General features: G+C 42.2%; 1 protein-coding gene across 1 annotated transcript in view; it reads left to right on the top strand.

The window, feature by feature from the left end:
- LOC109282756 (heparan sulfate glucosamine 3-O-sulfotransferase 3A1-like) overlaps positions 1 to 13,569 on the top strand; it is a 95,163-nt gene extending 81,594 nt beyond the window's left edge. Inside the window, exon 2 of the mRNA XM_059732191.1 lies at positions 6,278 to 13,569. Within this exon, the coding sequence (XP_059588174.1) occupies positions 6,278 to 6,896 (619 nt within the window). The 3' untranslated portion in view covers positions 6,897 to 13,569. The remainder of the gene's footprint in view (positions 1 to 6,277) is intronic.
- Positions 13,570 to 14,869: the final 1,300 nt, after the last annotated feature.

The raw sequence follows: 14,869 nt of genomic DNA, 5'->3' as shown, positions 1-14,869 counted from the left end.
ACTAACATAGCTAACTATGTCTTTCTCTGCAATACATTTTATCACCCCTTGGAGCATTTACCAGGTTTCTCATTTGAATTGGTTGCACACTACAGTTCAGAGGAGGTGGGACACCCATGTAAGTTAGCAGCCTTTCACAGGATTACCCAAGGGAAGGGTTCAGCAGTGCCCTATGTTTAAAGGCAAACCTCTCCATTTCAGACGTAATCCAACCTGGAGCTCAGGAGGTTTCTCTGTGAACTTGAGTCATTCACTGGCAGAGTTTCTTATACCTTCTCCTGGAACACCCAGAGCGGGCTGCTGCCGGGCTGACAGGATATTAGTCTATATGAACCATTGATTCAATCTAGACCTGCAGTTCCTATGTTGTGCTGCTGATTCCAGCGTGATTTGTCTTGTTCTTTGCTGAAAACAGGAGGTTGGCCCCTCGTGGGATTGCCAGCTCCCAGAAACGTGAGTTATGCCCCGCAAAATAATGAAATTGGCAAATCATTGGACTTTTTTTTAAATGATAAATTTGGGGAACCTTTTCTGACCCACTGAGGTGCCCTCAATTAATGCTTTCAAGGTTTAATGTGCAGCCGTGAGAGCAAGAAACACCCCTTGTTAAAAATAAAAGCTGAGATTTTCACATAATCCCTAGACTCCAGGAGTTTGAAATCAATTGGAGTTGGGCTTTTCACTAGTTTAGGAGGATTTTTGAAAGATCCCACAGTGCCACTGATTCTCAAACAGGGTGCCACAGCCATGAGATCCTTTTAAGGGTGCCAACACAATGTTAGTCCTGTTAGGTATTATGATACAAGATAAACCCTGAAATGTCAAATACTGTTTTCAAAACCATCCTGACCTGTTGTGGCCTCTCTGAGTTCTTTGCAGCAAAATTGCTCTATTTTCATAGTAAAAATGAGTGAAATTAGTTTGTGAAATGGGATGCCACTACATTCAGAAAAGTTAGCAAGAGCACCTCGAGGCTGAGAAAGTTGAGAACCACTGCACTACACACATACTATCTGCATCATTATGTGCCTCAAAACTTTTGTCATGGGCTTAAGTTCCTAATTCACTTTGGAAAATGGATTTTTTTCAGTCAGGCTCTTTAAAAATGTTGCTCTTAGGTGGTCTATGACTCAGTTTTCTGCTTGCACAAGGGAATAATAGCATTTTCCTGCCTCAGGAGTTTTGTAAGATAAATACTGTGAGGCAGTCATACACTATATTAATGGTACTGTGTAGGTACTTGGAAAGGATGGGCCTACCTCACTCCATCTCACTAATTTCATACCCCATTGAAACGTAACTCAAAATCCAGTCTCTTCTCTACTGCTCACAAAATACTGAGCGTTCACAAAAACTGGCTAACGTTAAGCACTCCTGCCACTTTTTCAGTTCTTTACACCTACCCTCATACTTTCTCACTGCATCTTAATGACTGTACATCATGATACCTGCTATGAAATTAAATAGCTGTTTTTCTGCACACAGCACAATTCTAGATTGGCTTTGGTTTTTCTGCATTACAAGCACACATTGTTCTCTAGTGCATTGTTTAGATTCCCATACGCAAAATCTAACTGCAGCATTAACACCCTGAAGGGAAAGAGTTCCCGTTTGACAGATGCTTTCACATTCTCACCCAATGCTGTGTCCTCTCCAGCTACCTGAACTCCCTTTCCAAGCTGCCAGACAGCAGAGAGGATTTAAAGTCAGATTCCTTGTTCCCTTAAAGACTTCAGATGCTTCCAGTCTAGCAAGTCACTGTAAGGCTTCTGAACTAAGAGACAAGACAGTATCTGTAAAATGGCCATAGGTGCAATTAGTTTTGCTGTGTGAGAAAAGCTGCTCTGAGCAATTCAGTTCAGTTGGCTACAGATAATCCTCAGGCTTGTCAAGGACCAGTTTTTTTGCACAGTGCAAGCATCTATGGCACGTGATACAAAATAAAAAGCATTCCTCTTGGAACAATAAGTCGTCTCTATCTCATTTGTAACATAACAAATCAGCCTTTTTTTTTTTTTGATAGATGACTTTAATTTTGCTGGCGTATTGCACAGGTTTGCAAACCAGATGTTACTGCTGCCAGACAGGAACAGTAATGTAGGCAGGGAGCAGTTTATCATGGCACTCTAGTACTAATGCCCTGGTGAGGTCAGGGATTAGGGGTCAGTTGCTGGTTTGATTATTATCCCTGTTTTTCAGAGGCAAAGAGTATAGATTCCATGAGGGCTATTATTGGCACTGAGGTGAAACTCATTGGCAGTGCAACAGCCCCCCTACTTATTTTCAGCTTCCTCTGGAAAGAAATGGCTCATTTAGAGGAGATGCAGGCGTTTATATCAAGAATAGACAAGAAATGGAATTGAGGTGAATTTTTTTAAACGTGCTTGAACCAAACCCCATTAATTTGAATCGCTGAAATGTTATAGGTGTTGGGCCTTGTTCAGAGGTGATGTGTGGGGCAATCTGAGTCTGGGAGGGGGAGTGGAGGAGAGTATAACATGGTGCAGTTTGCATTCACTGGCCTCTCAGAGTGCGAGTTGCAGCAGGAAAAGTGGTGTTGTGGTTAAGGCACTGCACGGAGACTCAATTCCTTCCCGTCACAGAATCCCTGTGTGATCTTAGGCAAGTCACTTATTCTTTCTGAACTAAATCCTGTTTCACTTGGCATGCTTATGTGACCCATACATAGCTGTGTACGTGCAGTTCAAGCTTCTATTTCTCACTGCAATGGAACAGGATTACTTTACTGAAAGTAGACAGAGAACGCCCAGTTTTAGCCCAATTTTACCCCAATTGCCAGAGCACTTGCTCAGGAAGCAGGAAAGCAAGAATTTACACTCACCTAGACTGAGTTTGAATTTGCATCTCCTACATCCTAGTGGGGTGCTCTAATCACCCATCATAAAGGACCACAGGCTGGTCCTTGCCTGGAGCCCTCTCTTGTCCTCCTCTTGAAGCTGGCCCACTGTACCTTGCCTTTAGTACTCATTAGATAAACAGCACTGGGACAGTGGATCAAGCTGCCTTTGGATGAGAGAGACCTAGAATAGTGGTCATCTTCTCCCTGGATAAATATTCTAATCATTACTTATTGAGCACAGGCCATGCTCTAACTCTGAATCTCTCCAAAATTACACCTGTTCCCTGGTGCACCAGCATTTGTCACCTCTGAATTGATCGTATTTCCTCTTTCACAATTGTTTTCCTTAATCTTTACAAAAGGCAAATCTATGGACTCAGTAAAAGTGGTTCCTACCATATAATGGCTGATTAATAACAGCTCTGTTCTCAGGCTTCTTAAAGAACCTCACTGCACGTGGAAGGTTTTCGGGGGGATTTTGGTTGGGGTTTTTTTGGTTTGATTCATTGCTCTGTGCATGTATCCTGTGGGTTTGCAGCATTTCAACACCTCTTATTTCAACAGTGAAGATTCATAGATTGTTAGGGGCTGGAAGGGACCTTGGAAGATCATTGGGTCCAGCCCCCTGCACTAGGCAGGAAAGACAACTGGGGTCAGGTGACCCCGGCAAGGTGACTGTCCAGTCTCCTCTTGAAGATTTCCAGGGTAAGTGATTGCACAACCCCTGGAGGGAGCTTATTCCACAGTCTGGACACCCTGACTGTGAAGAAGTTTTCCTAATGTTAAGCCTGAAACGGTCTTTCAGGAGTTTGTTGCCATTACTCCTGGGTTTTTCCTCGGGTGCCCTGGTGAGCAGTTGTTTACCAAGCACTTGATGTCCTCCCCTAGTGTAGTGGTAAGCTGCTACCAGATCCCCTCTCAGCTTTCTTTTCCCAGATCCCTCAGCCTTTCCTCATCTAGCTTGTCTTTTAAGACTCTGATCATATGGGTGGCTCTTCTCTCGACTCTCTCAAGCTTGTCCATGTCCTTGTTAAAGTGTGATGCCCAGAACTGGATGCAATACTCCAGCTGCGGTCTCACCTGTGCCAAGCAGAGCAGAAGAATCACCTCCTTAGATTTGCTGGATTTATTTGTTATAATCACTTTGGGGGACAATTTTGCTCCATTCTTACATGTTCAAGGAACTTGGCTCTGGGTTTCTGACTGTACTTTGCCCTAATGAAAGGCTCCCTGAAAAAAACTGAACATCAGAGGGTACTCCAGGAAGCATTGGGAGGTGCTTTAATTGGCATGGGGTGCTTTGAACTAAAGCTGGTTGAATGAGCTTTAGTTTAAAGTGCCCTACCACCAGTTTTCAGCGAAGGGACCATGACACACATGACACTGGAGGCTGGTGGAGCATGTTAATTCCATGCTCCAGCAGACTCAATTAATTGAGTGTGCTCTGGCACACTGGAGTTACAGCATGTTGGAGCAGGCTCCCTGCATGTGTCTAGGAGCCAAGAGATGGATTACAGATTTGGTCTCTCTCTGTATGGTTTCTTTGCATCTTTCTGACTTACCCTAATTATGCAAAGGAGCTCAGAGCCTGGGCTGATACTCTGATTCTTCAGTTTGAAGAAGCTGTCCACCAATGATGGGACCAGATATAGTACTCTTCATTTCAACAAAACCCTCGCTCATGTTAATGGAAAATCTCCCTGCCATAGAAACCAGGAGTATGCAACTCCCTGGTTTTAGGTCTTACAGTACTTAAATACAGCTGGGTGAGTTGCTTCTATAAGAGCTATATTAACACTGACTTGCCTAGTTTCTTGTACATTAAGCTGAATTCTTAGAGCTAAAGGTGGATGCTTACAACAGTTCTTGCTGAAGTCAATGAGAGTTTCCTAAATGGAGAGAAAGGAAATGAATGTAGAATTTATTTGGGTTGAAAGGAAGATAGGAATCATTGAGGTCAGAGACTGATATTGTACATTTTAGCATGATATCATTGTGCTGCTGTCTTGAAAATACCAAAAGACAGTGAAATATGGGCTTGACCTTTTAAATTCCTTACACCCCCCAGGAAGGAATTGCCATTATTACAGAAACTCTGTGTTATTTTGTTGAATGTGAGCCAAAGGGGAGGACATCCTAACATCCACACAGAGGGATTTAAAGGAACAGGACTCATACAATTTATAGATCCAGTTACTTCTTTCTTGCCATTGCAAAGAAAGTTTAGGGTTGTTACTGTGACAGTATCTTGCTGTGTTTTCATCCCATCCCATCCAACCCCAGACCTTTGTACAATCCATGTTGTGAAACCAATGTGAAAACAGGTGTTTGGAGGGCTTGGTTATAAGGCAGGTACATTGTCAGTGCTGTCACACCTTCATGAAGTAAATCTTTGAGATGGATATGTTTCTGGTTTGCTGTAACAAGAGTATGAGAAGTTATTCTTACCAAGTATGGAGGCACTTGGGTACCATATAGTGACCTCAGAGAGGCCAGAACCCTGGGACTCAAGGACTTCATTTCCTTCCAAGTCCTAGTGAACATCAGAGGGCAACATCAAAATGTATATGGCTATTACTCTGCTTTTTGCTGTTGTGCCATCAACTAATTTTGGAGTATGATTCAAGTGAAGTTTGTAATGGGAGTCATTATTGTTAAGAGCAGACGTACTGCCGTTAAATCAGCCTATTGAAAATAAAATAGCACATTCATATTAGACAGAACACCAGAAAGGTAGCATTACTAAGTCTGTTCTAGCTCCCACCAAACTCAGGGGTACTATTTCTGTTGCATCTGATAAATCTAAATCAAGTGGTTTAGTAACTTTTATTACTATAGCATGGTAGTCTTGTCACTTCCATTTTGACAGTTTTTCTTCCCAGATTCCCAGTTAGCACTGTCTTAGATTCCCAGTTAGAATTGTCTTAGACTCATACATTGAAGTGTTTTGCACCAGATTGTGAATAACTGCAATCTAGACACAGTCCAGCACCCAGCACATTTCTGTTACTGACCCAACACAGGTGCACTGTGTGAGGGTGGAGCTATTTGCTCCTGGCTGTGTTAAATGATAGGGCATTACATACTGGTGGAATGGCTCATCAGAGAGGTTGAACACCGTTGCAGACAGCAAAGCCCTCAAAACAAAATAGGTCAATATAAAGAGTAGACAGCAAATGGCAAACACACTTGTTTGGGTTCACACTCTTCTCTTGCCCCTGGTGCAAAGCCCATCATTCCCTACAGTTTCACAGAGCCACTCATAGGCTTTTGATTAGATAGCATCCTTATACCTGTAATAGAAATCTGCTCGTTTCTAGATCATCACCCTGTGGGCTATACTGTGCCCTTGCCTCACATGTACCACTCCCAGAGAGGTTAATGCTTGTTATGTCTCTCTCTCTCTCTTCTCATCAGAGAATTAATGCCCAGGACCCTGGACGGGCAGATCACCATGGAGAAAACCCCCAGCTACTTCGTCACCAAGGAGGCACCCGCTCGTATCTCCGCCATGTCAAAGGGCACCAAGCTCATCGTAGTCGTAAGGGACCCTGTAACCAGAGCCATATCTGATTACACGCAGACTCTCTCCAAGAAACCTGACATCCCCACCTTCGAGAGCCTGACCTTCAAAAACAGGACTACGGGCCTGATCGACACCTCGTGGAGCGCCATCCAGATTGGCATCTATGCCAAGCACCTGGAGAACTGGCTCCTGTACTTCCCCATCGGGCAGATCCTCTTTGTCAGCGGGGAGCGGCTGATCAGCGACCCTGCTGGGGAGCTGGGCAGGGTCCAGGACTTCCTGGGCCTCAAGAGGATCATCACAGACAAACACTTCTACTTCAACAAAACCAAGGGTTTTCCGTGCCTGAAAAAGGCTGAAGGCAGCAGCAAACCCCACTGCCTGGGGAAGACGAAAGGCAGGCCCCACCCCGAGATAGACCAGGAGGTGGTGCAGAGACTGCGGGACTTCTACCGGCCTTTCAACATGAAGTTCTACCAGATGACTGGGCACGACTTCGGCTGGGACTGAGGCTGAAAAAAATAATTTAAAAAAAAGAAAAATATAAGATAATATATATTTTTTTTACATATCAGTGGAGAGGGAAAAATACATAACTTTAATAGCTGTGCTGAAAAATGCTGTTTGTTCTGATTTTTCTTTTTGGCACAATGTCATTGCTTAATTTGTTTTCTTTCTGCTGTTGAAGGAGGGTTGGTGTGGCTGAAGAAGGTGGCTGAGCGCCAAAATTTAATTCTATTAAAATCAGCGCAAGCTTGGTCATTTTTTCCATGGGATTTGGCACCGTGTCTATTGAAAAGGGGGCAACATTTTCAAAAGTGCCTAAGTCCCATTGTCAGAAGTGACTTTGAAACTTAAAGAGGCAAAGTCTTGTTAATAGGCAACAGGATTTAACCTCCTAAGGGTTTTAATCATGTTTGGAAAATGGAACATAGGAATATAAATGCGCAATTTGCTTTTAAAAATATTACCCTGGAGCAGATTGGGACAATTTTTAAAGCTCTGGCAAAAATTGGAAAGGTAATTCTTTCATTTATCATTTTTTTTTCTTTCTTGTTCTTTTTTTTGGGGGGGGGGGGGGAAGGTTGGTCCATTAATGGGAATTTTTTCATCAGGTATAAACAACTATGTTTCATTTTTCAAAAACCAAGAACAATTTTGTTGTTATTGGTTTAAAATTAAACATTTTGGTTTTTATTGCCCAAAAATGGAAAGATATTCAGTTTTTGAGCAAAAAAGATCCACTTTTGTGAAAATTTAGTCACGTGACCATTTCCAACTAGCCTCATCCAGAATAGCCTTGCCATAACCTTCACTCTCACCCTAATTCATGTTACAATCTCTTTCAAGATTCAGAAACGTTAAAGCTTTCTTCCACTTGGGTGCCATCCATGAAAAAATTGAGGTTGTGGTCTGGGAGGGTTCACAGCAATGGGAAATTTGAAGGATTGAGGTGATAACTGAAGGGGTCAAGGCAATGCATATACAATTACTACTAACCCAAGGTTTACAGTAGTATAAGAGTGATGTAGCCATTATTGTCCAAAAATTATGTGAGAGGCAAGGATTTCTTAGGGTGATTTCCTTTATTGGACCAGGGAGACCTGATGAAGAATATTTTGCATTCAAAAGCTTGTCTAACTTTATCTGAACTATGAAGTTGGTCCAGTAAAACATATCACCCCAAGAAGTCCTGGCCTCTCTATTAATCGATAGCACATTTTTGCACCCCGGTTCCCTGGATTTAAAAAAAAAAACAGTCCAGTGTCTTGAGCAACATTTTTCATAAAACATTATATTTATTTTCAAGAAATGAGCCTGGTACTCACTCCTGAATCCACTTTGAACTTCTCTTTCCAGCTCTTCTATTAACTGTCCCTTAAAAAATTATCCTAAGCATGGCTGAAGTTGCAAAGCCTCAGAGAGACCTTTCCCTGTCGCCTCTAAAGAACCAAACACATGATATTTCACATGCATTCAATTCCTAAATTATTTCAAATAATTTAATGCTGAGGGGACTTTCTGAAGGCCTATGCACCAAGACTTTCTTCTGTGCATTATCTGAGCTCTGGTATCCTTACTCAGAGACCAGTAACAGCTGCCTAAAGTTCAATAGTTGGGGGTTAGGAAATTGTTAAATCATTTTTCTGGAATCTGCTTCCTCCTCCTCCCTTCCCTCCACCTCTCCCCCCAAGCATAAGAGGTCATCATGTCACCCACCCCTCAGTACCTTCAGCTGATACTTTCATCTTCCTGGACAAATTCTTGTTTTAGAATATTCCATCTCCAGTTTTAAGCTGGTTTTTGGCAGTGTCCTGTGCCACAAAAAACATCTGGGTAAACATTTTATAATCATCTTATCCAAACAAAAGGGGAAAAGAGCAGTTATTAGGACATTCAGACACAGCCTAGAACAAAGCACAGCAATGGAGTTACTGGCTTTAGCACACTGTCTCCCTTTGTGTCTTCACCCCCTTTGAGGTCCATCTAAGGGCTTGATTCATGGCTCATCACAATGTACTCCTCTTATAAAAATCTTGCTTATTGGTGTTCACACAACAGCCAAAGGAGTAGTGGTGACAATCACATAGCTGAATATATCAGAAAGCAAGGATGAGCAAAAGAGTTTGTCTCAAGTAAGAGCACAACATTTTCCATCCCTCTCTCTCTGTCACTACTCCCTCAGCCCAAACTTCACACCAGAAGGTTTCTCAATGGTCAGCAAGGTATATGTGTTAACTTTTCCCTGTCAACATTGCCTAAGGCTCCTTGTTCTAGTTAGGAATATCCAGATTAAAATAGCCTGAACAAAGACTTTTAAAAAATAAAATTCTGTTTCTTTTCTCATTGAAATTCGTCCTCACCAGAACAGGCCCAAGCATGCCCTACTGATGTGCTTCCTACCCATGCCTGTAGGCACATTTCTAATTTAGATATCTGCCAGTTAAAACACTCAAGGAAGAGCCTCTGAGGCTGGTCTTGAGACCACAGTTTATCACAGACAGAAGTGACAATTTTTGACCAATCTGGCCCCTGTAAGTGCTCTACAGCTGTGATGTGCATGGCTGCAGAGTGCTTTAAAATGTCCTGATCCTGCAAAAATGAGGGTTCAGATGAAGAGGCTTCTTCATCTGAACCCTCAAGCAAAGCACCTTCAACTTGTGTCTCCCTGCTGACACAGCTCAGCCCTGCTCCCAGCACTGTTTTCAGAATGGGAGGGGTGGGGAGGAAGGGAGCAAAGGAAGCTCATTCTGGGGGGTTTCCAGCAGATGCTGGAGGGTAGGGTGGGTGAATTGGAGCCCCCCCCAACCACAGTGGGGGGGGGCTCCAATCCATACTGCCCCCCAGCACTCCAGCACAAGCTGGAGAAACCCCAGAACAAGCTCCCTCTCCTACCTTCTCCCCCTCCCATTCTGAGACAGCACCAGGTGCCAGGGGGACCGAGCTAGGGGAAGAGGCTATAGAGATGCAGCCACACTCCCTGGATTGGCTCCAAATTGAAGCTGGATCCCCCACCCTCCAAACCCAACAGCTAATGTCTGTTAGGTTGGGAGGATCAGTTTAACTGATGGCTTTCTCTATGAAGTGCCATGAGTTAGACCAGGGAGCTGCACTTCTGTCTATGCCTTGAGAGGAGCCTCTGAGAGAGCCCCAAGTGGCCTTACAAGCACACTCCAGATTAGGATCATACCTGCAGGGACTAGTGGGTGGGGCATGCTCAGACCCATCCTGTTTTACAATCATTACCACTGCTATAAAAAAAACAATCCTAGTCCCATAAGACCTTAAGGCTCAAGTCAAAGGAAGGGTTCCAGTTGACTTCCATGGGCTATGAATCCTGGTACAGTAAAAGTAATTCCCAATATATTTAGTCCAAACTGTCAGGAGAAAATGTCGTGATTTAGTCCAAACTGTCAGGTTTGCTTTTGGTTCTGACCATACAATGCCTGTTTGAATGAAAAGGAGCCAAACACTTGAAAACTCAGTCCCCATCCTTCCACTTGGCAAATGCATTCTTGAATGATAGAAGTCATTCCCTTTGTTTTTCAGGGACTGCTACCATATTTATAGATTTTACACCTTTGCACACTTGGAATAGAAACAGAAAACTGCTCTCTGAGATGTGACCTAATAATCTGTGTTTCCCGATAGCCCCAGAGCAGTGGTGCTCAACCTTTCAGCCCGGTGAGCTGGAGGAGTGGTATGGGGTAGTCTGCAGGTTAGATCCACAGTACAGCTTGCAGGAGAGGACACATACTAAGTGATTTCCCCCCCCCACCATCCCTTCCTGCATCTCCTCCCTATCACAATACATAAATCAGTTATAACTTATTACCTTCCATTTTCCCTGAGGCCCTCTCAATGGACAGTGAAGCAGGGAGGAAGCACTGCTCCTTGGCTCTTTTATGTTCCATTTTCTCTACCCCAAAGACATCAATAATTCCATTTTAAATCAGGTTAACAGAATAAGGACCTTTTTTTCTCAAAGTGTTAATTGCTCTTCTTGTTAATTCTGTTGCTGACAGACAGGATGTTAATAGTTGTTAAACAAAAGGTTATCTTGGGAAACTATTGTCATGACTTGTTAGGGAAGAGCTAGAGGTGCAGGCGTGGGCTCCACCCTTTATGTCACTGCAAGTCTCTCCTAACACTTGCCAATGGGAAAGGGAATCTCAAGCACAAGTCCTTTTGACAGCAGAGGGGTAAGGGACCAGCTGGTTAGCAACTGAGAGGAGGGTGTTTCCCAAGGAGACACTGTCAAGGAGTGTCAGGCCAAAAAATTTTTCTTACAAAATTAAAAATTTCTTAAAACTAACCACTACGGATTTCAAATGCACCTACATGACTTAGGCACACAGAAGTAAGATCTTCAAAGGTAGAAATGGCAGTTCTGTGCCTATACCCACTGTCTTTCAATAAGAGTTTAGCCCAGGCTATTCCTTACCTAGTTTTTGTCCCTGTATAAACATCAGTAGTGGGTATGGGGTTGGGTTTTTATTAGTGATCTACTGGTGCAAAACCTAGCATCAAGACCTTGTAGACAGGATAGCAATGCTTTTTTTTTTTTACTGGTATCTAGGAAAACAAGTTATTTGAGCAAATGTGACATCTTTATTAGATAAACTAAAAAGTGGAAGTTTCCATTTCAAATAGCAAAATTTGATATCTTCCATGTTTCAGGGGTTTTTACTGGTATCTGTTATTCACTTTCCCATCCAGTTGCTGTGAAGCCTCTTTTTGCATATATGTTTTCCTATGCTCAAGGAGGTTAATACTACTAAGCTATATCAATATAGATGAGGCAGTTCAACTAAAGTGTGTAGACAAGTCCTTGGGCAACTCATTGTCTTTTGTGCCTTGGAAAATCTCTCCTACTTATTTATTTTCAATGCTCCTGAGTCACTTAAGTCCACATCTTGAAAGGTTTTTAGGTGCTTTTCAGTGGGAAAAAGGCACCAAAATATCTTTGAGGATTTGGGATTTAGACATTTTTGAAACTCCCGCTCAGTTTGAATAAACTTTTAAATTAGTCTAAGGGAAGTTACACATCCAAATCCCATTGCAGTCTAGGAATTATGTACCTGAATCCTTTTGGCTCCTTTGAAAATCCCAGCCAGAAATTTCCTTTCCTTTCCTGCCCTGACCCTTCCTGCTATGCTCTTTTTTATATATAAGTGAAACTATAGGTGACTTTCAATTTCTTTTTATAATTAGAGTTTTATTTTCCCAATGGAAAAAAATCAGCAAACAAAATGCAAGGGAAAGCAAACTAGGTATTTAAAAATCTTTCAGTTTAAATAAGCATACATGTTGTTCAGAGGAGATGAGCTTTGGGCTTTCATTACCAGATGCCACTATTATGCCTTAGCAGTATCACTTTAAAATCTTAAAAGAATGGCATCAATATCAGGAATCAAATCCTGCTACTAGTTTCTCAGATGAAACTTTGCTGTGGTTTCATCTTATTTATCCCCATCATAAATCAGTCTGCCAATTGAAATCAGTGATATTGCTCTGTTTGTACAGCCCCTAGCATAGCAGGGTCCTGATCCATGGCTAGGATTCCAAGGCATTTCCACACTCATACAACCAAATACAAAGAATGCAATAGAATCAGGGTGGGCAGGACTTGCACCCTGAGTTGCATTCAAGTAAGCACAGAATTGGTCCCCAAGGTTTTAACTGACAGCCTTATTAACAGAGGCACTGAGCACTTGGAGCTCCCCTTGATTAACTTTCATGGGACAGACGTTCAGCATCTCTCAAGATCAGTGCTGTGGTCTAATGCTGTTGAAAGACTCCAATGCACTTGCCTTTTCAACGTGCCATCAGGGCCGGATGCATTATTCATACAAATCAATGGTCATCTTTCTGTTTTCAGCACAGTTTGGACCAGCCTTCCAGACCTTAACTTACTAACACCACCCTTATTCTGCCAGGCACTTAGGTACTTGCTTGCTATTTCAGTGCGTGCTTAAATGCTTTGCTTAATCTGGAAGGGGCACTGAATTCAGCTCTGCCAAAATGGATCTGAAAAGCTTGCAATAACTTTAGGAAGTTAGCTTGTGAAAAATAAATCTGACCTTTGCATTGATGGGCTAAGAGAAATTTTTATGTTGCTGTGATTTCCTGGAAAAAGCTGCTACATCAGCATTAGTCTAAAGGGCTAATTGTGTGCCATGGGGTATACCATAAACTCACAAGTTATTGTCATATCCAAATACTTTAAGCATTACATATGAATCTAAAAGCCAGTATATCATGGGATTTCAATGAATGAGGCTCCTGTATTTTCATGTAACTGGTATTCGGGAGGGAGGGGTTATGGTATTATTAAGTTATATGTCAAGAAATGACATGCTTGTTATTTGGAAATTTATACCCTGAATGTATTTATTTATTTTAAATAACTCTCATATCCAGCCTCCTCATTTCTACCCCACACATGTTAGTATATGAAATGTTAGGTCTCCAGAGTAGGGAAAGTGTCCCTGTGTTTCCCTTTTTTAAAACTCTAATAATTTTTATTTGTACATAATGCTTTCTGGTTTTCCTTTGCTTTGGGATCCTGTTTTTTATTTTTATTTTTTTCCCTTGGTGCTATTTCTGTCTGAACATGATTGATTTTAATTTAATTTAAGAATGAAGAAGCACACATTTAATAAAGTTTACGGGTATTGAGGCTGTGTTATCTTTTTGCTGATGGCATCAATGCAAGGGACGGGGGGGAGAGGTTTACAATATATATTAAAATGCAAAACTAGCCACTGGTGGCTGTTTCACTCACTTAAAAATAACTCTTAGCAGCAGTGATCACCTCTACCTAGAGATGCATAACCTTGTTTGAAAATGTAGAACCATATTCCTTTCTCACTTATAATGGCATGCTAGAGGGCACGTTGGGCAGTGCCTCACCCAAGGCCTGGTGGTTAAAGCACTTTCCTAGGAAGGGGAAAATTAAGGTTCAATCTTATTCTGGGTTTGGGGGAGGGCTAGAGCTTCACACCTGGATTTCCCACTCCTTGGGTAAACAGCCTAACCTCTAGGTTATTAGGCTAAAAATAGGGAAGGCCTCTTCCTGTACTGAACACTCACTAGTCATGGTTTTTTGGTGAATAAAAGTTCAGGATTTACTCAGTTTTATGCATGTGCCTGGGCAATCTCATCTTGTCTGAATAGCTCTGCAGCCAGAGTGCAGACTACCGAGCACGCACAATACGAAAGCACTGGGAGCACAAAGCTACACTGACTCCCAGACCGCATAAATGCTCCAAACTGTAGTTCTGTGGCTATATAAGTGCCACTTAGGCACATGAAGGTGAAATAGGATCTGGCCTTTAGTCCTCGCAGCCCCTCTGTGATCCAGGCAAGTAATATTTATCCCTACTTTACAAATGAGGAAATACTTGTACAAGAAGTACAAGGAGGTGAAACAACCTGCTTGAGGTCAGGTCCTTAGCAGGTTTAAATCAGCACAACTCTGTTGAACACAGAAGGTGAGATCCTGGGCCCACTGAACTCAGTTGGAGCTTTGCCACTGACTTCAGTGGGGCCGGGATTTCACACAGGCATTAGAAGATGAACATGTATAACTTTGGGTCCATTAAGTGAAACCGAAGGTGGAAGCAATTCACCAAGAAATATATACAGCGGAATAGCCATGGTGTATCGGGTTTTCTGTGTGGTCAAGTAAAGTGATATTCTGTTTACTTTTTTAGATGTATAAATAGATTAAGTCCCAGGAAAAATATGCTCCCAAACTTCATACGATTTTATTAAACCACTGAAGTTTAATATAATCTCTTGGCTTTTGCAGAAAAATGTTCCATTTCTTCCACGAGCTGCTTTGATTTTATTTTCTTTTAATTATTGCTATCCGGAGTTAACAGTGTGGGTTCTGCACTCCACCCAGCCAGGACTATCCGGATTATAACTGGGGATTTTGGTTTAAATACAGAAATAACTATGTGGTGTTAGCAGCC

This window comes from Alligator mississippiensis, chromosome 8 (assembly GCF_030867095.1).
Source record: "Alligator mississippiensis isolate rAllMis1 chromosome 8, rAllMis1, whole genome shotgun sequence".
Taxonomy (NCBI): Eukaryota; Metazoa; Chordata; order Crocodylia; family Alligatoridae; genus Alligator; species Alligator mississippiensis.
This window is presented reverse-complemented; position numbering and strand designations above follow the sequence as displayed.